Source organism: Panthera leo, chromosome C2 (genome assembly GCF_018350215.1).
Source record: "Panthera leo isolate Ple1 chromosome C2, P.leo_Ple1_pat1.1, whole genome shotgun sequence".
NCBI classification, from domain to species: Eukaryota; Metazoa; Chordata; class Mammalia; order Carnivora; family Felidae; genus Panthera; species Panthera leo.
The window spans coordinates 108,945,439-108,968,939 of record NC_056687.1 but is presented as its reverse complement, the minus strand read 5'-3'; the positions used below and the strand labels follow the sequence as shown (position 1 = coordinate 108,968,939).

The following is a 23,501-nucleotide window of genomic DNA, read 5'->3' as shown; positions in this document are numbered from 1 at the left end:
TTGCAGAAATGTGATCGGGCAATTTACATTCAACACTCAGATAAGACATCTGAACCCTGTGCAGACAATAAGACTATAAACTGACTGATTACAGAATTACACTTTGGTTTTCTAAACATGGCACTGCCTTTTCTCAGAAGAGCTCAAAAACAGGAAAAAAAGATTCAAAAAAGTGAAGTAAAACTTTATATATTTCCACTGGAATATTGGTTCCTTTATGTATTTTCTCTCCTAGAGTCCAGCAAAGAGATACCTGTAAAATGTCACAATTTAGGTGCTCTCTGCTTTTACTAAAGCCCAAATCAAAGAATCCAAATAAAAGATCATACATATCTTTACAGAATCATGTTCTAAACTATCTACCTATATGGCTTCCTAGAAACCATCTAGGAGGCTTTGAAGATGGGAGCAGTCAGTTGGATATTTTCACAGGTGAAGTTACTGATTCGTTTCCATAAAACTACAGCTAACTCTATTTATAATTATAGATACTTCACATGAAAAGTTAGGAGTTCACTGATAGTAGAAGAAAAATTACATAACTGGGTGGATTTAGAATCTAAAACAAGTTGGGTTTTACTCAGCAATAAATGACTACGTTGTGGTAATAGCTGAATTTCCATCACTCATTTTCCCTAAAAACAGTATTTCCTAACTACATACTTTAGTCAAGCCTCTCTGTTCCCTGCTTTCAAATGATAGACTACTCTGAAGCTGGTAATCAAGAGATTTTGGAAAAAAGATGCAAAAATAATGAAGAGCAGAGACAAAAATTTGGTTTATAAAATAAAAGCTTAAAAAATAGAGCTACATTATCCATAATTGCATGTAAGTAATTACAAAAATAGTAAATAACTGGAAGAGTAAAAAATAAACTATTTAATATATTAACCATTTTCACTAATGTAAATCTATTTAGATTAATTTTCTATAACTATAGCCCTATTGGTGGTACTTGACTGCACTAATATAAACTATAAAAGGCAACAGATTAATACAGATGGTAATTTTTCCTTTTCAGTTCAAGCTGAATCTTTCCCACTTCATCCTTTTTAAATTGCATTAAAGTCAAGAAAAAAGTGTCTACTGAGACAACAGCTGTCACTGTACTTATGTCCCATTGGTAATGATGCTGGCTCCCTTTGGTAACTATAGGAAGTCATACTCATTACTATTATTTCAAAGAGAATGCACTGTTTTTTGCAATGTAATTACTGCATTCAGGGCAATGGTGTAAATTTGAATATTTTGTACAAAATTTATCTAGTTTTTTTTCTGAGAGAAGAATAATAGTTCTGATATTTAGAGGAATACTACTTATCCATAGAAATGAAACTGCAAACCCTGTAACAAACTAATGTCGGGCTGGGGTGGGGGGGTTACTCTCAGGCTGCCATGTGATCCTGACAATCATATGAGTTGTAGAGGTGAGAAATCCTAGCCCCCCATGAGGAGGTGGGGGGGGGTAATCTCTTTAAGTTCTACATTTCCTCTAGGTTTGCATTTCCTTTAGATTATCTGGCTAAATGATGCTTTTCTATGAAGGCAGCTCCTTGATCTCAGGGGTCTGAAGTACCACGCAGACAGCAAACTACCCTATGCCATTTTATCCAAGATGTGGCAAATTAAAGATTTATCCAAGAGTCCTATGTCTGGCAGAGCTTGGAAACCCTCTGATCCAAAGTATCTTCTCAGGACAAGGATGGGCATCCTAGAGGAGCAGACCACATGCCGTTGGGTTCTGCAAGCCACCCTTGACAAGCAGCATAGTGAGGCTGCCGGCAGGAGGCAGAGGAGACAATGCTAAAGCCAGTTTATTTCAGCAAAGACTGTGACATTTCCAACAGCAATCTGAGTTTTGACAACGTTGTAATAGGAGAGGATTTGTCCCTAGATAGAGGGTCAGAAAGGTTAATCACGAACATTCCTTCCAATTGTAAGACACAAAAATCCTTGACTCAATAAGCATCTAAGTGTCTGTTTCCCCCAAAACGAAGTAACTTTCAACAAATATCCCTTTTGCACCACAGCTACCATATTTGTGAGGATTCCAACACAGCAGTAATTCCTACCGCAACACAATGAGGGTAAAAATTATAACTAAGGCTGTAACTTACATAATGGAGCTTGAATTTGCACTCGTCCTCAATTTCATCTGCGCTGTCTTCGTCAGAAACTTCCCCTTCCTCTGCATCATCCCCAAGGTGATAAGGCAACTTCTTGCCCTGAAATGGAGCAACACGCCCAATTTAAAAATGAAAACAGTGTGCATGTCTGATGTTTGGGGCAGGTTCACTTGATTGGGAGCATCTAGAGCATGTGCCTACATCCTAGCTCCAAGAGGCTGCAAAAGCCAAAATGTCTAGCATGTTCAGCCACTAGGAGGGGATTCCTTAAAATATAGGGATGGGGTGGGTAGGGGCGGCTGGCTGGCTCAGTCGGTTAAGCGTCCAACTTTTGGTTTCAGCTCAGGTCATGATCTCACAGTTTCGTGGGTTCGAGCCCCACTTTGGGCTCTGCACTGGCAGCGTGGAGGTTGCTTGGGATTCTCTCTTTCCCTCTCTCTCTGTCCCTCCCCTGCTCATGCACTGTCTCTGTCTCTCTCAAAATAAATAAATAAACTTAAAAAACAACAAAAACAACATAGGGATGGGGAGAACTCCTTAAACATGGAAGGATGTTCATATGCTTGGCAGCCAAAAATAATGATAAATCTCTAAACATCCCAGACTGCTAACCAGGCTGATCTTCTCTAAACTCAAGCCCCAGTGACTTCTCATTCTCCCACTCTCCACACCACTATTGGCCCTCTTCAACATGCTGGATTTTCTCCTCACCCACTTCCTCTATGCACAGGACCACCACCATAGTCAGGTTTTCAGAGAACTCTCCATCCCTATTTTCCTTTTTTTTTTTTTAATTTTTTTTAATGTTTATTTATTTTTGAGACAGAGAGAGACAGAGCATGAACGGGGGAGGGGCAGAGAGAGAGGGAGACACAGAATCGGAAGCAGGCTCCAGGCTCTGAGCCATCAGCCCAGAGCCCGACGCGGGGCTCGAACTCACAGACAGCGAGATCATGACCTGAGCTGAAGTCGGACGCTTAACCGACTGAGCCACCCAGGCGCCCCTCCATCCCTATTTTCCTATACCTTCCCTGATACCCAGAGCTCTTGACCTTGGGCCCTTAGCACAGTGATAGTTTCAAAGCTGATTAAATCATTTATATAATGAACACAAAATCTATATTAAGACTCTAAAGTCTTGGGGTTTGGATACTTAAACATTTTCTTCAACGTATAGAGGATCATTTATAGGATTGAAAGGGTGAGATTTAATTTCCCTTTGTAATGATATGTATTTTACTCCTTATTTGTATGTGCTATCTGCAAAGTGAAGACTACACTCTTTCCATTTCACACAAACATTTGTAGAGATAGATATAGATACATAGATACATACGTATATATAATTCTAAGTAAATATGGCGAACATTTTTTAACTTTCTCTGTATCATTAATAACAAAACAGCTCACAATTAAAGCATTTATGTCTATATATTGATTTAAGTCTTTTCTGATACAGAAGACTTCTATAAAATGAATTTATTTTTCTTTATTTTAGAGGGCACTATAGAGTAGTTATGTTAATATCATAGTTCCCCTTCATTTAAATGTGGTGGCAGGGGGAGAACACATTATTATGGATGCTCAGAGCATCCATAGGTAACCTAATTTTCCATCCTTAAAATTGAATTAAAAGATATGAGGGCTATATTTTTTACCAACTCTTCCATATTTCTGGTTCTCAAAAGTAATTTATCCAGGCAAATAGGAAGAAACGCAATGCAACAGAACATTGTTTCTTGATGCTTCTTATCAACAGTTACATCTAAGGAAAATTATAGAATAAATTAAGGCAGAACTTAAGGTGACTTAAGGAACTTAGCTGTGGTCCAGTAGATACAAACAAAGAATGTACAGTTGTCTTTTAGGGATCTCTTTCCGATCTACATACTATTTCATGCAGGAGTTATCAAGAATTAGATTAACTGGTCCATGATACATACAAGTATTGCTAGAGACTGGAATGATAGCTACCATTCAGCTCTAAGCTATATGACCCAAGAAGAGTGGTAACGACTCTGTGATTCACATCTGTAAAAAGTAAGAAGCTTAGACCAAATAGTTACAGTTTCTTTTGGCAGTAAGAATCTACGGAAAATTACTGTTTGTTATTATTTTTGTTCAAAAGCAAACTTTACTTTTCAGGAGATATGTGTGTATATATATACTTGGAAAGCATGTGTATTATAATTATAATAATACACAACTTGTCAATCTCTAAAGTGTTAATTGGCCACTAAATGGTGCCTTTCGGTTCAAAGGTTGCTCTGATGCCAAAGGTACGTAGGAAAACCCATTCCTTTATTTTTGCTTCAAATGGAAATGCATTGGTCCATAGATCTAGGAGATCTTCTTAAAGTCTGAAGAACATTGCTACTAGCGAATGAACCTTAGATGCCTTCATATGCTCGCAGTCCACACTGCTGCCACTCCTCCCACTGAGTGCCCCAGATCAGCTGGTGCATCCTGGTGCCCATAAGCTCTAGGACATTCTATGACAAATGACCCAAAGTCCAATTATGCAGAAGGGACTCAGTGCATATCAAATGTCTTAAATTCCACTGTCCAAAAGGGAAGCATTTCAATCAAATGGACTTACTCTGCGTTTAACCTTCTGACTGCTTGCTAAAGACTACAGGAAACATGGAAACATTTACAAGGCTACTAAGGTGACATTTAGCTTTCTAACCCAGCAATCAGTTTTTACCACAAGAGTTTGCTTTAGCAAGATTTCAGGAAAATTGACCTTAATGTTATCTCTTACATTATTTGGAGCTTTTATTTGAAATGCTGTCACACATACAAATGCCTGACAATACCTCTTTGATGAATTCAGTCTGTAATTTTCATTTAACTGATAGAAAAATGGGTTTTGACCTATTCCAAAGATGAATATTTCACATCTTTCCTATTTGCTGCCCTCCGTTAGAAACCCTATTAAACTATTCCTAGGAAATTACATTGTTTGACTTTCCTATGCCTCCTTTGTGATATCTGGTTTTTTGGTACACATTTCTGTTAAGTAAAATATGACCCGATTTGAATATTAATACCCTCTTGCTCTTCCTTAGGTTTTTGGTATCAAAATAATACAACTATCCAAGGTGGATTTATTCCAAACACGTAAAATTAACAGGAATTAAGTAAAATCACAAAGTCAGCCCTGTGAGATTTCAAGTAACTGTTTTTCTGGCTATTCTTCATATTAATAATACTCATTGCAGGTAGTAAATTTCCTCCCTCAGAAAATCTGTTCATAAAATGTCATTCTCTTCACCTACTGCTCCTTCACATACACATGAGTCCTGTGGGGCATTATGTCTGTGCCTATGCTCTGCTTTCAAGTGAGCTCTTCTCACTTACATAACCAAGGGCTGATCAACCGTAAAGACTGTTTGTTTTTTTTCTTTTTCCCCCCTTCTTTTTTTTTTGACAGTTATTGGAGCTTGAAATGGGAGAGAAGAATCTGAAAGAAATGCTTTCAGATGTGGACACAAGGAGGCTTCTCTCGCTCCTATGCACATACTTCTGGCCAGTGTAAACTATAACAGACTCAAATATTAAACATTTGGCTTACAGTATTGATATTCTCACTTCACAGAAACAACTCCCAAAATATGTGGTTAGTCAGTAACAAGCTTTTTCTGAAGGTATAACTATTAATAAATTGGAACAAGATGCAAACGCAAATCTAGGCGACCCTTCATGGATTAACTCTATTATTCTCCTGATAAACCAGTTTTTAGTCCTTAAGGGAGGGAGGGCTGAGTTGGTCATTAATGCCTTTCATTGCATTTCTGGAGGTAATTACCTTCACTAGGATTTTGCCTTTCAAACTCTGAGGGCTTGGAAGCTGTTTGGTCTCTCCTGTGTCTACAGATGACAGGTCCAGCTTGTCTCCAAATATTCCTTTCAGGTACTGAGCAATCTTCCTCTGTTGCTGGACACTGCAGTGATTCTCAATGGACAGTATGACCGGGAACCTAAGAGGATAGCGACATATTCTAAAGGCATCAAGTATAGGCAACTCACAGGGGTGTTTGAAAATCACTCTATATATTCACTATGCTCTTATAGTCCTAATGACAGTATTTGTGAAAGCAGTACTGACTAAAATGAGAAAGATGAAAGGAGCAGTTTTTAAGAAACTCCTCTAACCAAATATATTTTGCCAGGGCTGAGCAGAATACCCATCATGTGGGATGCCCTCATTTAATATTTTGCTTTTAAAACAGGTACATACATTATGTCTTTTTTAAAAGAAAAAGAGAAAATTTTAAGAGAGATAAGCCTAAATAAAAAAACTCATATAATGTAATTTTGTCTTATCTATTCAAAAATCTAAAGGAGGAAAGAACATATAATCTTCAATAAATGGTGCTGAGAAAAACTGAACAGCAACATGCAAAAGAATGAAACTGGACCACTTTGTTATAGTACACCCAAAAATAAACTCAAAATGGATTAAAGATCTAAATGTTAGACCTCAGACTACAAAAGTCCTAGAAGAGAACACAGGCAGCAATTTTTCTGACATCACCCATATCAACATTTTTCCAGATAGGTCTCCAAAGGCAAGGGAAATAAAAAAATAAATAATAAGGGAAAAATAATAAAAATAAACAATTAGAACTACTTCAAAATAAAAAGCTTTTCTGCATGAAAGAAACCATCAACAAACAAAACAAAAAGGTATCCTACGCTAAATGGGAGAAGATGTTTGCAAATGATACATCCAAAAAGGAGTTAATAACCAAAATATAAAAAGAAGTCATACAACTCAACACCAATCCCCAAAAAATCCAATTAAAAATGGGCAAAGGACCTGAATAGACATTTTTCCAAAAAAAAAGATGTAGGATGGCCAACAAACACATAAAAAGATGCTCAACATCACTCGTCATCAGGAAAATGCACATCAAAACTACATAAGATATCATCTTAACATCTGTCAGAATGGCTAAAATCAAAAACACAAGAAATAACAAGTGTCAATATAGAGGTATATGCAGTTGGTGGGAATGTAAGCTGGTAGAGCCACTGTGGACAACAGTATGAAGATTCAAAAAAATAAAAATAGAAATATCATACGATCTAATAATTCCACTACTGGCCTTCAACCCCCAAAACCCCAAAACACTAATTTGAAAACACACACACCCGTATGTTATTGTAGCATTATTTACAATAGCCAATATATGGAAGTAACCTAAGTGTCCACTGATAGACAGATGGATCAGGAAGATGTGGTATGCACACACACACACGCACGCACGCACACACTAGAATATTACACAGACATAACAAAGGATGAGGTTGTGCCATTTGCAATAACATGGATGGACCTAAAGGGTATTATGCTAAGTGAAATAAGACTGAGAAAGGCAAATTCCATATGATTTCACTCATATATGGAACCTAAGAAAAAAAAGCACAAATGAATAAACAAACAAAAAGCAGAATCAGGCCTATAAATACAGAGAACAAAGTGATGGTAGCTAGAGGGGAGGAGGGCGAGGGGTGGGGCAACATGGACGAAGGGTAGTGGGAGATGCATGCTTCCAGTTATGAATTGAGAAAGTCATGGGAATAAAAGGCACAGTAAAAGGAACACAGTCAATGATATTGTAATAATGTTGTATGGTGACGGTTGGTAGCTACACTTGTGGTGAGCATAGATAGCATAATGTGTAAACTTGTCCAATCACCATGTTGTACACCTGAAATTAATGTAACATTGTGTGTCAACTATACTAAAAAAATAAACTTCAGTATGAAAACTTAAATAAATTCAATTTTCAAAAAAAAGTCTATAAGTGTCTAAGAGACCACAGTGTATCATTATGTGCAGACATTTACTCTAAAAATATATTATCAGCCCCCAGTTTGAAAATTACTATTGAGGATAAAATATCATAATGGAATTTTTTGATTTATAGCGTCCTATGCCAAGCATTTTAAAATCATTTGTATAAAACTATATACTAGTCTTTACTTTCAGAAAGGAAAAAAAGTCAAGCATTCACTCCCCACAAGCCCTCAGATTTCTGTGCAGAGTATGTGAAACCCAAGCAGACTGATTACCAAAGACAGCCTGGGGAGCTGGTGGCCAAGGCAGAAAGGGAACAAGGACTAATTACTGATCTTACTCTTCTTCTGATTTTTTTTCTTCTTCAGAGTAAGAAATTATTTCAAAATTAGCTTGTTGTGGTTTTTTTTTCTACTTTTCTATCACATATCTTCTGAAGTAATAGGCAATATCTATTTTTCAGAGTACAAAAGCCAATATTTAAATTGGCTAATACATCTATGTAGAGAAAAACAATTTATTTCTGGGCTTGTCTGACAATAGCACATGCTCCACAGAAAGGGTTATGACCTCCTGAAACTACATTCTTTCCCCATTAGTAAAACCTGATGCCAAAGGTAATATCGGAGACGAACCTTTGTGACTGGAGTGGGTTATCTTGCTATAATCTGTTTGCTCTTGCAACCACATAGGTTTTATCCCAGAGTGTTAGAGAGAAAAAGAACAACAAACTAGCAAGAGATTGTCTATGCAATCACATCAAGGAGTTCTAACAACGAATTTTTAAATTATCAATCTGTTTGGGGCTCCGAGTGGCTCAGTTGGTTAAGTATCTGACTCTTGATTTTGGCTCGGGTCACGATCTCATGGTTCATGGGTTCGAGCTCTGCATCGGGCTCTGTACTGACAATGCAAGCCTACTTAAGATTTGCTCTCTCTCTCTAAATAAATAAACTTAAAAAATAAGTAAATAAATTATTAATCTGTTTATAAAAAGCCTATTAGTGTTTAATGATGCTAAACATAAAGCAGTGCTTCTCAACAGGGGAGGGGGGAGACTGTATGGCACCCTTCCCAGAAAGATAATTTGTCAACATCTTAAGACATTTTTGGTAGTCACAATATGAGGGAGGGAAGGAGTACTACTGACATTTAGTGTCTAGAAGTCAAGGATGCTGCTAACTATCTTACAATAAACAAGACAGTTCCCCATGACAAGGAATTATATGGTCCAAAATGCATGGTATAAGGAAGGCCAAAGGAAAAAGACTGAACTTTCAAAATGTACTCAACAAGCATAGTAACTTTTAATGTGAAGTGCTTTTCTAAGTATTCCCAAACTTGAAGCACTGTCAAGTTATCAAAGGGTCCTCCAAAGTGGCACATCTTTTCAACACCCAACTTCACATTTTGGAAAATAATGGCAAAATCACTTCATCAACTTTGCCAAATCTAGTAGCAATCAGGGTAGAAGAGACCCATCAGAATTCAGTACTTGGGGTTCTTCCATATAGCAGATACCATAAACTAAACCTGCCATGCAGCAAGTGTCTCTCATTAAAACGGCATTTTTAACCTCATGGTTAATAAATAAGAAGACCAAATATTAAAAATTTTCAAGGCCACTAAATTCTATAAAATTGATTTTATGCAAATGTAATTTTCTTTTTATTCAAAAATCATTTCTTAGCTTTATGGTATATTGCAGGCATCTGCTAGGCAATAAAGAATAAATAAGACAGGGGTGCCTGGTTGGCTCAGTCAGTTGAGTGTCCGACTTTGGCTCAGGTCATGATCTCCTGGTTTGTGGGTTCGAACCCCGTGTCAGGCTCTGTGCTGACAGCTCAGAGCCTGGAGCCTGCTTCAGATTCTGTGTCTCCTTCTCTCTCTGCCCCTCCCCAATTTGTGCTCTGTCTCTCTATGTCTCTCAAAAAGTAAATAAATGTAAAAAAATTTTTTAATAAAAATAACCATTAAAAAATCTTTAAAAAAATAAAAAAGAGTGAATAAGACATAGCCCCATATTTTCAATGAGGTCTTGGTCTTAAAGACTCAAAAGAAGGAAGGAAGCCAACAATTTTAAGAGGGTGCTATATAGATATAACAGAAATATGCTCAAAATGCTAAGAGCAGAGAAAGGAGCATTTAAATCAGTGTAACAGTAAGTTTGCCAGAGGGATAATGTTTAAGCAGTCTTGTAGAATGAATAAGAATTAGACACGTGGAGTAATGAGGAAGAGTGTGCCGGGCAGAGGAAACACCATATGCAAGGTAGGGAGATGTGAAAGAACTGGGGTCACCAGAGGATCTGAAAGACAAAGAAAGAACCCTCCATCTCTGTGGAGCATTGGTGGAAGAAGACCCTGGAAGAGAAAGAAGAGGCCAAACCTTGAAGGGCACGTAAGACATGACTGTGTACTACAGGGAGCTTTTGAAGGACTTTAAGAATACAACATCATGCTTATAGTTTCAGAAAGGAAAACATTGCACCAGTGAGGACAATGTCCCAAAGAGAAATAAAGAGAAGGCAATGGAGTCAAAAGATAATTTAGAAAGTATAACTGACAAGAATTGGCTGAATTTAGAATGACTCAGTTTTTGGCTAAAGACACTGACTAGGTGAGTGCTACTCCTAACTAAAAGGAAATAAAGAGGGGCGCCTGGGTGGCGCAATTGGTTAAGCGTCCAACTTCGGCTCAGGTCATGATCTCACGGTTTATGGGTTCAAGCCATGCATTGGGCTCTGTGCTGACAGTTCAGAGCCTGGAGCCTACTTCGTACTCTGTGTTTCCCTCTCTCTCTGCCCCTCTCCTGCTCTCTTTCTCTCTCTCTCTCTCTCTCAAAAATAAATGAACATTAAAAAAATTGGAAGGAAACAGAGCAAGAGAAGGTTCAGCAGAATGAAATGCTGACTTTGGCTTGAGATGTGAGCTCCATGATGGTAGGAGTCATCTCTTTTGTTCAGGGTCGTGCCTCTCTGCACCTGTTACAGTATGCCTGACTTAGAGTAGGCACCATTAAATATCTGAATAAATAATGACATTTGTTGATTCCGAGGTATGTATGGGACACTCAGATGAATTTTTACTAAGAATTTTGCTACACACCTCTGAAACTCAGGTAAAAGTTCTGGACATATAATTAAACAACCCAAAAGGAGAACAATGGCAACAACTTAAGAAATAGTGACTAAAGGAATGAGGAAATGGAATAGAAGACCATAGGCCAAACAAACAAAACCAAGAGAGAAGCAATGACAGCATAGAGGAGAATGTTATAATAGAAGCCCCAAAAAAGCAAGTATTGAGGAGAAAAGAGTCACCATTATCCAATGCCAAGGAGGAGTCAAGTAACACAAGGATGCTAGACACTTCAGTATATATAGGACCATCCAGCAAGTCTGAAAACCTAGCTGTTACTATTTTACTGTATGTTAATATAATAGCAACAAACTCTTTATCATGTACAGTAACCTGTGTTTCCAAACTTTACGAACACTCTATAGAAATTTTGAGGTCAGTCTTTGCAAGAACATGCTTCAAGGAAGCAATGTCTTGAGAGAGAATGGAGTACATAATAAATGGAGCATGAGAAAGTACAAACATGGAGCCCTTATTATTTGCTCACAATGTTTTGTTAGCAAGGAGGGAGAGAATGAGGGGAGTAGAAAGGGAGATGAAGACTCAAGGCAAGAGTGTGTGGTGTCGTAGTCATGGGACATCAGCCAATGCTCTCTATGTTGGCTTAGCTCCCAACTGTCGCTATACTTACTCATTCTTCACAAAGGCATGCCTGTTGATGGTCTCCACAACATCTCTGAAGAGAATTTTTGAAGTGAGAGTATAACCGTGGTGTACTACTGGCTCTCCATCTGGGCCATCCCAACAGTCAACTGTCAAAAACAGAACTTCACATCAACAACACAAAGTTTCTGGTTTTGCTAATATTGCTGGCAATATCAGACAAACATTATTTTACTATTTGAGATTATGCCTATTATGATGATGACAAAGATGTCAAACGGAGAGATGGGTGTTCTGGCATATTTGTCAGAATAAGGAATTAAAGATAGTAAGTGATTTGTTTCTGAGTACTTACAGTTAACAAAAATGTCACATTCACAAGCAGCCCAGCATTTACCAAGAATGCTCATTAGAAATCGATCTAAATCCAATCAAGAGGCCCAAGGGTAGTGATATTTCTTAACAGGTTGCTCCTCTAATTTCACTTCTTCCTCTTCAGTTTACTAAGGTCTTTTAAGAAGCTGCAGTGGCCCTCCCAAATCGATAACAGGGTTTTTCATTACTCCTCACTTAAACTCATTAGGTTTCTATTACATTTTCATTTTATTAATTCCACAATAGCTCTAAAATAACACTGACTTCCTAAGTTCAAATCCTCAGGCCCTGCCAAGATTCATATCAACATGGGCAAATGATTTAATCATTTAAAGCCTTGCTTTCCTCACCTATGAAAGAAAATCATGGTAGCATTTTCATCATAAGTTTGAGTGATGACTAAGTATAGGTAAAGCTGCTTATAATACTGCATGATACATAGTAATTATGATTGTTGTTGATAATGCTGATATTGTTATATGTATAGACAGCTTCACTGGCTCCCAGCTAGAGAAAGACAACCACTTCCTCACCATCCACCCTTAGAGTTTGTCTTCTTTGTTTTACACTCTACCACCAGACTAGTTTCTCAAAACAATGCTTTCACCACGTTGTTCCTTTGCTCAGAAGCCTACTCAGTGCATAACACAGCATCCAACACATACACAGTAGGTACTCAGTAGACACAGGCTGAATTTATTAATATCCTATAGCTCCTCCTGCCTGCTTAACCCCAAGGTCCTTATCTCTTGTACTACAGACTAGCTAGCCCTTCACTCAGTCTGTATCCACTTTCGCCCTGGCACACAGCTGGACTACACTGCCCAGCCTTCCCTTGCAGCAGGGTGTGGCATCGAATTGTGGGCAGAAATTATGTGCACCACTTCCAGGTCTGGTCTGTGAAAACTTTCCCTACAAAGCCATCCAGACTTTCTCAGCTTCTGCTATCACTGCAGAAGACATGTGCTGAAGATGGCATGGCCACAAGATGGAAAGAGCCCAGACCCCTAAATCATTGCTTGAAAGACTCACCTGTAAGGAACACCTATTTTGGACTTTACATAAGCAAGAAATAAACTTCCTCTGTTTCAAGGAACAGAGATTTTAGGTTTAATTCTTAAAGGAACCACCGTTGCCTTAATTAATATCTTAGCTTCTGTCTGACAAATCGATCTTATTTTCTCCTACCCCTGAACTCACAGACTTGTTCTTCCGTTACACACATTTCCTCACATAGGATCCTACCTCCATGATTTTGTGTCTTTCATTTAAGGTCAACCAAAATGCCCTCTTTCACTTTCCGTATCTAAATCCCAGTCAAGGCTAAGCTAGGACCCCCCAAAGAATCCTGCCAGCTCTCATGACATTGCCCTTCCTTGTGGTAGTCTGGTAGCTCTGGTTGCCAGAGCCAAGAGAAATAAAAAATCTAGACATTACTCCTGTGAATTTTCCCAATTTTTAAATATCAGCAATTAATCTAGTTTTTAAATTACAATACGAGCCAAACATTCTTTGGCTAATGGAATGCCAGTTAAAATTCTGACTTTTAATTAGGGCCAGACATTTCATGACTACACCTGTTCTTTATTTTAGTACCTTCCTCATATGTGTGCTTTGTATACTATGTCAGGAGATGCTATGTTTATTTATTCTAATACTTTCAAATTGTTCACCATAACCATAATGTGATTCGATGGTAAATTTTATGTGTCAACTTTGCTAGACTATGGTGCCCACTTATTTGATCAAGTACCAGTCTAGATGTTGCTGTAAAGATATTTGTCACATGCGATTAACATTTAAATCAATAGATTTTGGGTAAAGTAGATTATGCTCCATGAGGTGGGTGGGCCCCATCAATTAGTTGAAGGTCTGAAGAGTAAAGACTCCCATTTCCTGAAAAAGGAATTCTTCTAAAGACTGTAATGTAAGTCTCCAAACTGCTGGCATGCTATACAGATTTCAGGCTAGGAAATCCCCATGATCACGTAAGCGAATTTATTAAAATCATTCTTCCTCTCTCTCATATATAAGAGAGAGATCCCATTAGTTCTGTTCCCTAGTACAGTCACCTATATTACAATTAAACATTGGCTATAAATTATCCTTAGGGGAAAAAATGAAAAAGGTAAAAGGAGAAAAAAATTTTCAAGGTTAACACCATAGGAATATAAAAAACAAATTTTAAGAATAAAGATGCCATTGAGAAGATCAAAGGTTTGGAGATACTAGCATGAAGAACTGTTATTATTCCTTTGGGCCTGCAAATGAGGTCAAATGTATCAAAGACATTTTCTAAGAAGAGAAGCTCCATCCATCTTTTGACATGTACTTGATATTCTTTAATTTGTCTTTGGATATGGGTGTGGAAAGAAGGCAGAGATGTTTCAAAGGTACGTAATTTGATTAATTTATACTGTGATTTAGCCCCCTTGTGGAGGAAAGGCGGCATAACGGTTCCTCATAAATGAACTAATACCCTTTCAAAAAGAATGAATGTAGACAAGGCAATGCTATGCCTTATTTGATTGTCATGTACACATAAAAATAGCTCTTAAACCACATGGATCATGAAATAAGGTGCTCTTTTCCTATTATTTATAAACATAGGCAGGATATCCATAGTCAAGGACAGCTCTTCTAAAAATGTTCACACTTTAGATCTATTTCATCATCTATCTGGTGAATGAGGATAACCACACTCCCAAATGGTACCAGCATCCTAACATGTGGCAATCATAGCCAAGTTCAAATGACAGGGAAGTTTCCTGTAAGAACCAATGCTGTAATGGGAATGCTAGCAAGGTAGAAACCCTCTATCTAATTCCCATGCCCACAAAACTGCCAGTGGCCCATTTTTCAATCACATCACACATTAGAGCCCCCCGAAAGCACTTGGACAAAGAGGTGGTTAGTTCTGCAGCCTAGACGAGCAGCTAAGATGACAGCTTTTCATAATGGAACTTAAAAGTACTCCATCCTGATAGCACTTCCAGAGATAACAGGAAAGGTTGTAAACCAATTATAGCAGTGATGCAACATCAGTTCCATAATGAGAGTGAAAATCCCCTGGACAGAACATCCATATTTATTAGGCAACTTGGGCTGAAAATCAAGGGAAGGTAAGGCCATGTAAAAAGTGTTCTCAAATTGATTTGCTGACAAGCCCACTTCACCAAAAAAGACTTATTAGTCTTCCCCAATACTCTCTATGTATCTTTACCAAAGACATTCCTACAGCTGTACTAATGGAGATGGAAAACACAACATTATAAAACCAGAAGCTTGAAAGTGGAGAGATTCTTCAGGTCACAATACCATGAAGAACCTGTCCAGAATCATTATTCTCTACCTTGAAGTGCTATCCTTGGCAAAAGCTGCTTCAGAAAAATGTCTGTGGTAACCGAGATTTTCAATCCATGACCTGCTACACTCTATACATCAGGTTCTTTAAATCTTAGCTCCATCTATTTAGGAGTAAAAACAGCTTCATCTGGACCCAAGGTAGATGACATATCACTGGGTATATATACACTGATGTCTCCAGATCCAAACTTCAGATGCGAACTAAGATCTCGAAAGCACAGCGCTGACAGAAGTTGTTAGGAAAGCACAAAAGATCATGTCATCAAATTCTAAGTCTTTGGGAACATCTAGTTAGACGGTAGTCCTAATCTTGAACCAAGCAAATTCCTTCTTCTCAAGCCAACGTCCCCTCAGTGCTTCACTTCAGTTTTTCTAGCTTTCCTTATGTGACTGATGACTGTCATTTGATCCGTGTTAGGGCTGATCATGCCATTCAAACTTCCTCCTCCAAAAAGCACATAGACTTCCCAGGGAAAAGTGGAGCAGGGGAGTTAAATCAACTTCAGTTAAAACCTCAGGTTGCAAGCTTCCCAGCTATGGAAACTTGAGCCACTTAACCTACTCCAAGATGGGGTATCCTCTTAAGGAGATTATTCTATCCCCCTTAAGGCTGTAAGAATCAAATGAGAATGTATAGAAAGCACTCACTCAGGACCTAACTCACAAAAGGGGCTGAAATCATGGTAGTTCCTTCCTACAGTACATTCAAAGCCAAAGTGATAACCCTAATTTGGAACAGGAAATAGGTCAAGGACAAAGCTGATCAAGTCTCCCAAGCAAAGATAATTCTTGTCCTCAACAAAAACCTTCCAGAAATAGTAGTTTGACTTTCACTGTCCACTTACAGATTATTTCAACAGAAATAACTTCAAGTAAACCAAATACAAGGGGAGGGATTTACTGACATGAACTGGTAAGGGAGATATTTGACAGATTGCGTGTCCTTTAAAATTACACCGTAACTGTATATATCTTCAGCTTGTGTGAATATCTGGAGCAGACAAGCTCCTACTAGAAAAGGAGAGCCAAGTAGCTTCTTTCTATTACTTTGGTGAATGGCAGTTAGGAAGAAAGAAGGGACGTACAAGGGAAGGCCCATATTCAATAACATCTATTGCACACAATTTCTAAACATTCTCATTTTAAAATCAAAAGACACTAAAAAAGGCTAAGACTAAAAATCATTTGTACCTTGCTATAAATTGTCTTAATCAGATAACTTTCCTTCTTAATAGGCAAAACTAAGCTGGAGGATTAGATGTGCTAATTCAGTATAAGGAGTTGATCATGGGAACATGGTTGGGCTTGGGTAGGACGCTGATTTTTGACTAAAAAAGCAAAAAAGAGAAGACCAGGTACCTGGAGGACCTGAAAAGCAAAATAAATACCATACGGGACACAGCACTTAACAAAATTGCAAAACTGTCTGGAGTTAACTATCATTTCATGGAGTCACTACAAGTCATTTTCCATACTTGGCCTCCAAGGAAATGTCACCATTTAAGATGATAGGCAACCATCACTGTGAATCCAAAGAGGCTTTTTGCCCAGGGAATCTCTGTGCATGTCAGACATGTAAAACTTCCTGAGTACTGAATGAACAAAGGGTTGAATAATGGCTGAGAGCAGAATGTCATCTCGAGATCTTCTAAAAGGTTTTTCTTTATGTTAATATTTTATAAGCATCTTCATTAGTTGCTTAAGCTACTCAATTGTCAGTCACTCATTGTCAATAGGTGCTCTCTGCATTGACTGCAAAAATGACATCTCTTAAACCATAAATTTCCAGAACACTAAATTTGTACTGGTTCTAACTGCTCTGTATGTAGACAGTTCTTAATGCCTGTCCAGTTTTAAAATGTTAATTGACCCTGATAACATGTCAGAAACTATATGACAAAGGCCCATCTAGTTACTAGCCTTATCACCCTATTGCTTTATTCATTTCCCCTACACTGTTTCACCAGCCCAGGATGTGCTGTTATCTACTGCTAACTCCCAGCACATCCCCACCAAAAAGTGATTCCCCTTTGTTCCATGGAATCTCCATTCCGTCACAAACTCCCTTCTATCATCCTACTCTTTTTGGAATTCTCTTTCAACCTCCTCATCTTAACAATCAGCTTACCTTGGAGGACACTACTTTTCTCCACAGATGTTTTTTAGTGTAAATCACAGACCAAGAGTCATTCTCTAGGGCTTTTTTTTTTAATTTTTATGTCTAATTTGTTTATTTTTTTTAAATATGAAATTTATTGTCAAATTGGTTTCCATACAACACCCAGTGCTCATCCCAACAGGTGCCCTCCTCAGTACCCATCCGGCATCAACCCTCAGTTTGTTCTCAGTTTTTAAGTCTCTTATGTTTTGGCTCCCTCCCTCTCTAACTTTTTTTTTTTCTTCCCCTCCCCCATGGTCTTCTGTTAAGTTTCTCAGGATCCACGTAAGAGTGAAAACATATGGTATCTGTCCTTCTCTGTATGACTTATTTCACTTAGCATAACACTCCAGTTCCATCCACGTTGCTACAAAAGGCCATATTTCATTCTTTCTCATTACCACGTAGTATTCCATTGTATATGTAAACCACAATTTCTTTATCCATTCATCAGTTGATGGACATTTAGGCTCTTTCCATAATTTGGATATTGTTGAAAGTGCTGCCATAAACATTGGGTACAAGTGCCCCTATGCATCAGCAGTCCTGTATCCCTTGGGTAAATTCCTAACAGTGCTATTGCTGGGTCACAGGGTAGATCTATTTTTAATTTTTCTCTAGGCCTTTATTGCTATTTTTAAACATTTTTTCTCCTACATCCATTAAGAAAAAAAAAATCTCCTTACTTTTGAACCTCACTTTATCCAACTCTACCTTTCTGTAATCTTCCAAGCGTCTTTCCTATAGTATTTTTTTTTTTTTGCATTTAAATATCTGGCTTAGTTTTTAATCTCCAACTGTTAATCTTTAAAATTTTTAACATTTAATCTACCTGTCAACATCCTTTGTGAGGTAAAAGTACAGGTGGGCAACTTACTCCATCTTTTTACTTTTGACCTCTCCAATGCTAACAGTCCCATCCTCACTCTACTTCATTCATGCCCACCCATGACACACCCTGGATACAGTCGTCACCTGTAACTACGTCCAAAAGCCCGTGCTCTGTGATAACAACTCTCTGCTCTTCTTTTGTGTGTGTGTGATGACAACTTTCCCCATATTTCTATTTCTTGGAGTTTTCTAGTTTCCCTACCTCATTAATGGCCCCTTATTCATTTATTTTCCTTTCTTAGACTCACCGACCTACTGACTACTTAAGAGTGCTCACCAACACCTTGAAGATATTTTATATGACCTAGAAATCTAGAGGCATGGATCAATTTTATAATCTATCTTCACTGCTCCTATATCTAATCTGATGGGAGTGAGGTGGGAGGAATCTAAACATGCAGATCTTGTATAACAAACAGACTGTTTTAAGACTGTTTTTGAAACTAGCTAGGAACTTTCCCAGTTTATCTTGTCAACTCCTCTCCCGTTGTTTGTTGATCTTCTTAAGCCTCCAAGCTAACTTCCACTCACTTTACACTTAGTAGATGATGCTCTCATCCCAGAGAAAAGACAGGCTATCAGACATGAACCCTTTCAAAATCTGGTCCCCTTATCCCATCTAAAAACAAAACCTGTGTCCTCATTTTCTCTTCTTCCAAGTGTCAAAATCTCCCAAACTTGTATCATCCAGTTTTCTTCTACTGCAGAAAAATGCCAAGTGACTAACCCATAGCAGATTAGCTACCCCCAACTTCTCACTAACATGTCACCAAAACTATCTATCAAAAGACACCAGAGGCATCTGGGTGGCTCAGCTGGTTGAGCATCCAACATCAGCTCAGGACATGATCTCACAGTTTGTGAGTTCTAGCCCCATATCAGGCTTGCTGCTATCAGCCCAGAGCCCGCTTCGGATATTCTGTTCCCTTCTCTCTCTGTCCCTCCCCTAATCCTGCTCCTACCCTCACTCTCAAAAATAAATAAAACATTAAAAAAAATTTTTTTAAAACACCAATAACCTCCTAGCTGTTAAATGCAACCAGATTGGATAATTAATTTTTACCTTATTTTACTTTTCTGTTGCATGGGAAATTTATGACCATTTCATCCCTTAGGACCCAGTGACCATTCTAAGTTAATCCCCATTGGTTAACCTTGCTCTTCCTACATCTAAATGCTGGATCACTTCACTACTCAGGCCTCATTCACTTGTCCACTCATCTCTGTAGTGATCTTGTACACTTTCATGATCTCAAATATCACATACAAAACTCAGAATTGTGGAGTGCCTGGGTGGCTCAGTCAGTTGAGTGTCCAACTCTAGATTTCAGCTCGGGTCATGATACCAGCATTGTGGGATCGAGGCCCATATCAGGCTCCACACTGAGCATGGAGCCTGCTTAAGATTCATTCTCCCTCTCTCTCCCTCTGACCCTCTCCCCAATTCGTGGTCTCGTTCTATAAATAAATAAATAAATACATACATACATACATACATACATACATTCATACAGAAATACAAAAGTAAAACACAGAATTAAATTATCTTTATCTTGCCTGGATCTTTCCATTGAGTTCAGATATTATTATCCAACCGACTGATAAAAATGTCCACGTAAATGTTACAAAGTCACTATAAACTCAACTGATGGAAAACTGAACTCGTTAATGCTCTTCCCCCCAGATTTCCCACATAATGTGAGGGCACCATTCATTTACTACAGCTCTCACCCTCATTCCTTACATCCTTTACTTCTTGCATTGGGTCCTGCTGAGTTTACTTCTTTAATATCTACGCAATTGTCTCTCCAACTCACTCGGTCCAGTGAACCCTTCCTTGGAATCACTGTAATAGCCTTCCTACCATTCTCTTTGCTCTATCTAGCTTCACTCTTCTTCCCTGCCACAAACACATATTCTAAAAAACTTGTCCTCCCACATAGTGACCCAAATGATCTTTCTAAACTGCAAGTCTGATCATATCACCATATGTATGAAAACCTTTCAATGAACCCGTTACCAAAAGCTAGAGCTGAAATTTCTCACTACAGCACTCAAATCCTTTACCTCTTTATGACTGACCCAAGTTTATTTTCCCAGCCTACCTATTTCTCATTGCATTTTATTTCACATCTTACTCTTTGTACCAACACTTCTCAATATGTGTATGATTTTCCTGGAGGAATTCTCATGTTGTACTACTGTTTTTAATGGCCACCCAGTCTATAAGATTGTCAGCTCCTTGAAGGCAGAAACCATGTCCTATATCTGTGTCCTCACAATCAAGACCCCACAAGAAATTTAATAAATGTTGCTGACTGATGAAGTATCTCAAAAAAAAAAAAAAAGTTATCCTGAACTATCTTTGTCATTGTTTAAATTAAAAAAAATCTTTCTAGGAAAACTTTCATTTTCATCACAATTTTTTAGCAACTGAAGGTGTGCTTCCTAACTTCTAGTACATCCCTCTCTCTCTCCTCCTGATTGGATAATAAGGAGGATCCAGAGAGCATCATGAGTAAAGAATGACTCTACAATAAGCAGAAAAATGGTTCTGATTAGTGTGAGTACATATTTTAAGTCTCCATCAACACACAGCAGAGCTCAGACGAAGCACAAACCTTCCACACAGCGACAGCCCTCTTGTAGCACCCGTGCGTACATGTCCACTTTGGACTGGGAAAGGAGCTGGTCCCCCGTCAGGTATGTGTTGTGAGAGGAAGCGATGTAGTAGTTGCACAGAGGCTGATCCATGTCCTGGTACACTTCATGGTGCAATGGATTAAATATGTCACAAGCAGGACTACGCATGAAGTTCGTGAACCCTTTGGAAGAAAGAGAGAGTAAAGTACTTTAGCTTTCAAAGTGTACTTAACTGACTCCATCAGGGACAACAGAGATCAAAGTATGTTCATAGCAGGGCACCTGGGTGGCTCAGTTGGTTAAGCGTCCAACTTTGGCTCAGGTCATGATCTCATGGTTCATGAGTTTGGGCCCCACGTCAGGCTCTGTGCTCAGAGCCTGGAGCCTGCTTCAGATTCTGTGTCTCCCTCTGTCTTTGCCCCTTCCCCACTCATGCTCTATTTCTCTCTCAAAAAATAAACATTAAAATATCAGTTCAGGCTCTGTGCTGACAGCTCAGAGCCTAGAGCCTGCTTTGGATTCTGGGTCTCCCTCTCTCTCTCTGCTTCTCCCCACTTCACACTCTGTCTCTCTCTTTCTCTCTCAAAAATCAATAAACATTTAAAAAAAATTTTTTTTAATTAAAGTATGTTTTTATGATTATCTTACTTACTTACACTCAGGACAGGTACTATGAGGAATACTAAGGCAATGAGAGATTTGATTCAGGTCAAATAGTGTTAAAAACTGAAACATGACTGGGGAATAGCAATGTGAACATAACCTACAGAAAAATAAGTAGGCTTTTCAAGAATTTTGATTGAGTATGAGAGAGGGCTTACTCCAAAGCCATTCAATAGCTACTGAACTCAAGCTAGGATTATGCAGCATGATCTAATGGGTTACTGATGCAGTGTTAAAGCAATTTTTACACAAATTGATACACTGTGCCACCATCAGTTTGATAAGTTATTCATTTAAAAAACAGTACTGTTAGTGCCATGGGTGAAGTAATAGGTCAAAAGTTAGGCACAGCCTAAATTGAGAGTGTGGTTATTTGACTTTGAAATTGGTTTCGGAAGATGCTGCGAATAGCTAGCACATTTGTAACTTTAAAATAATGTTTAAAGATTATGCAGAAATACAGACAACAAAGTGATGGTTGCCAGAGGGGAGGGGGATGAGGGGTTGGACAAAATGGGTGAAGGGGAGAGGGAGGTCCAGGCTTCCAGTTATGGAATTAACAAGTCATAGGAATAAAAGCGCAGCTTAAGGATTAGAGTCAATGATATTGTAATAGCGACGTAATAAGACAGACAGTAGCTACACATAGCATAAGGTATACATTTGTAAAATCACTAAGATATACCCCCAGAACTAGTGTAGCACTGTGTATCAGCTATACTCAAACAAACAATTTTGTAGAAAACCCGATCAGTTTTTCTACAGTTTTTCAAAACATAATACCTAGGTAGAAGAGGCATTCATTAATACATGAATAAATACTTAAATGACCACAAGTACTTAAGTGGAATGACATTCCAATTTATCAGGTTAAATTGCTTCAAGTCTTCAAGAAACTGTATCTGTATCTGTAAATATCCTCTGAGACTCTGGAGAATTTCTTCATGCCTATCTTTATGACAATAATGTAGAAATCATGTTTAATTCCATTTTAGGGGGCCCACCAAGCAAAACATTCATTTCTTGGTAAAGAAAAGGCCCAAATTAGTTTCTCTTCTCTAGGTGTTTTAAAATGTTTCTTAATATATATAAGTTTTAAATTATTCCTTTCTTTTAATTACCCTCCACCACAGGAAGTAAACATGTGGTACCAAACCTCCTTGTCCACACTAAGCCTGAAACCAGTGTGTGTGTGTGTGTGGGGGGGGGGGGGGGGGGCAGGAATCAAAAACAGTAAGATAAACCATGGCTTTGGATGGTCTTGAGGGCAATGGGGGGCCTTGGCGGTCCTTCATTAGATTATTGGTTCTGCCTGAAATTTGTTCTTCTCTTGGGTAGCAGCCTGAAATTTATTTCCCCACGTATTTTAAGTATATATAACTTACACATACATGTAGCTATATTCACATTTATGTGCAAGATCCTTGAAGCTACATTCTAAGTATATAACTCTGGGCAAATTACTTAATTTCTTTGAGAGCTTCACTTTCCTCAACTATATAATGAAGTAGCTGTATTAACAAAATTTGTGGCTCCAACAATATCTCCACTGCTACCAACTAGGTAAAAAAAAGTTCATTGCCAAGATTTTTAAAGAAACCTGTACTTTCAAAGTCACTAATGTCATAGATTAGTTATTTGAAGACCAAATTTCCTTTTTTGAAATCACCAGGTTGAATCTCTTTCCAAAATTTGCCATTTGAGAGAAGTCCAAATATTTCTTGGCA

The 23,501-nt window shown here is 38.2% G+C and overlaps 1 protein-coding gene across 1 annotated transcript in view; it reads right to left on the bottom strand.

Moving 5' to 3' along the window:
- PLCH1 (phospholipase C eta 1) overlaps positions 1 to 23,501 on the bottom strand; it is a 190,532-nt gene that overhangs the window by 37,456 nt on the left and 129,575 nt on the right. Inside the window, exons 9-12 of the mRNA XM_042955821.1 lie at positions 21,090 to 21,293; positions 11,707 to 11,827; positions 5,938 to 6,109; positions 2,118 to 2,225 (exon numbers count right to left, since the gene is read on the bottom strand). Of these exons, the coding sequence (XP_042811755.1) occupies positions 2,118 to 2,225; positions 5,938 to 6,109; positions 11,707 to 11,827; positions 21,090 to 21,293 (605 nt within the window). The remainder of the gene's footprint in view (positions 1 to 2,117; positions 2,226 to 5,937; positions 6,110 to 11,706; positions 11,828 to 21,089; positions 21,294 to 23,501) is intronic.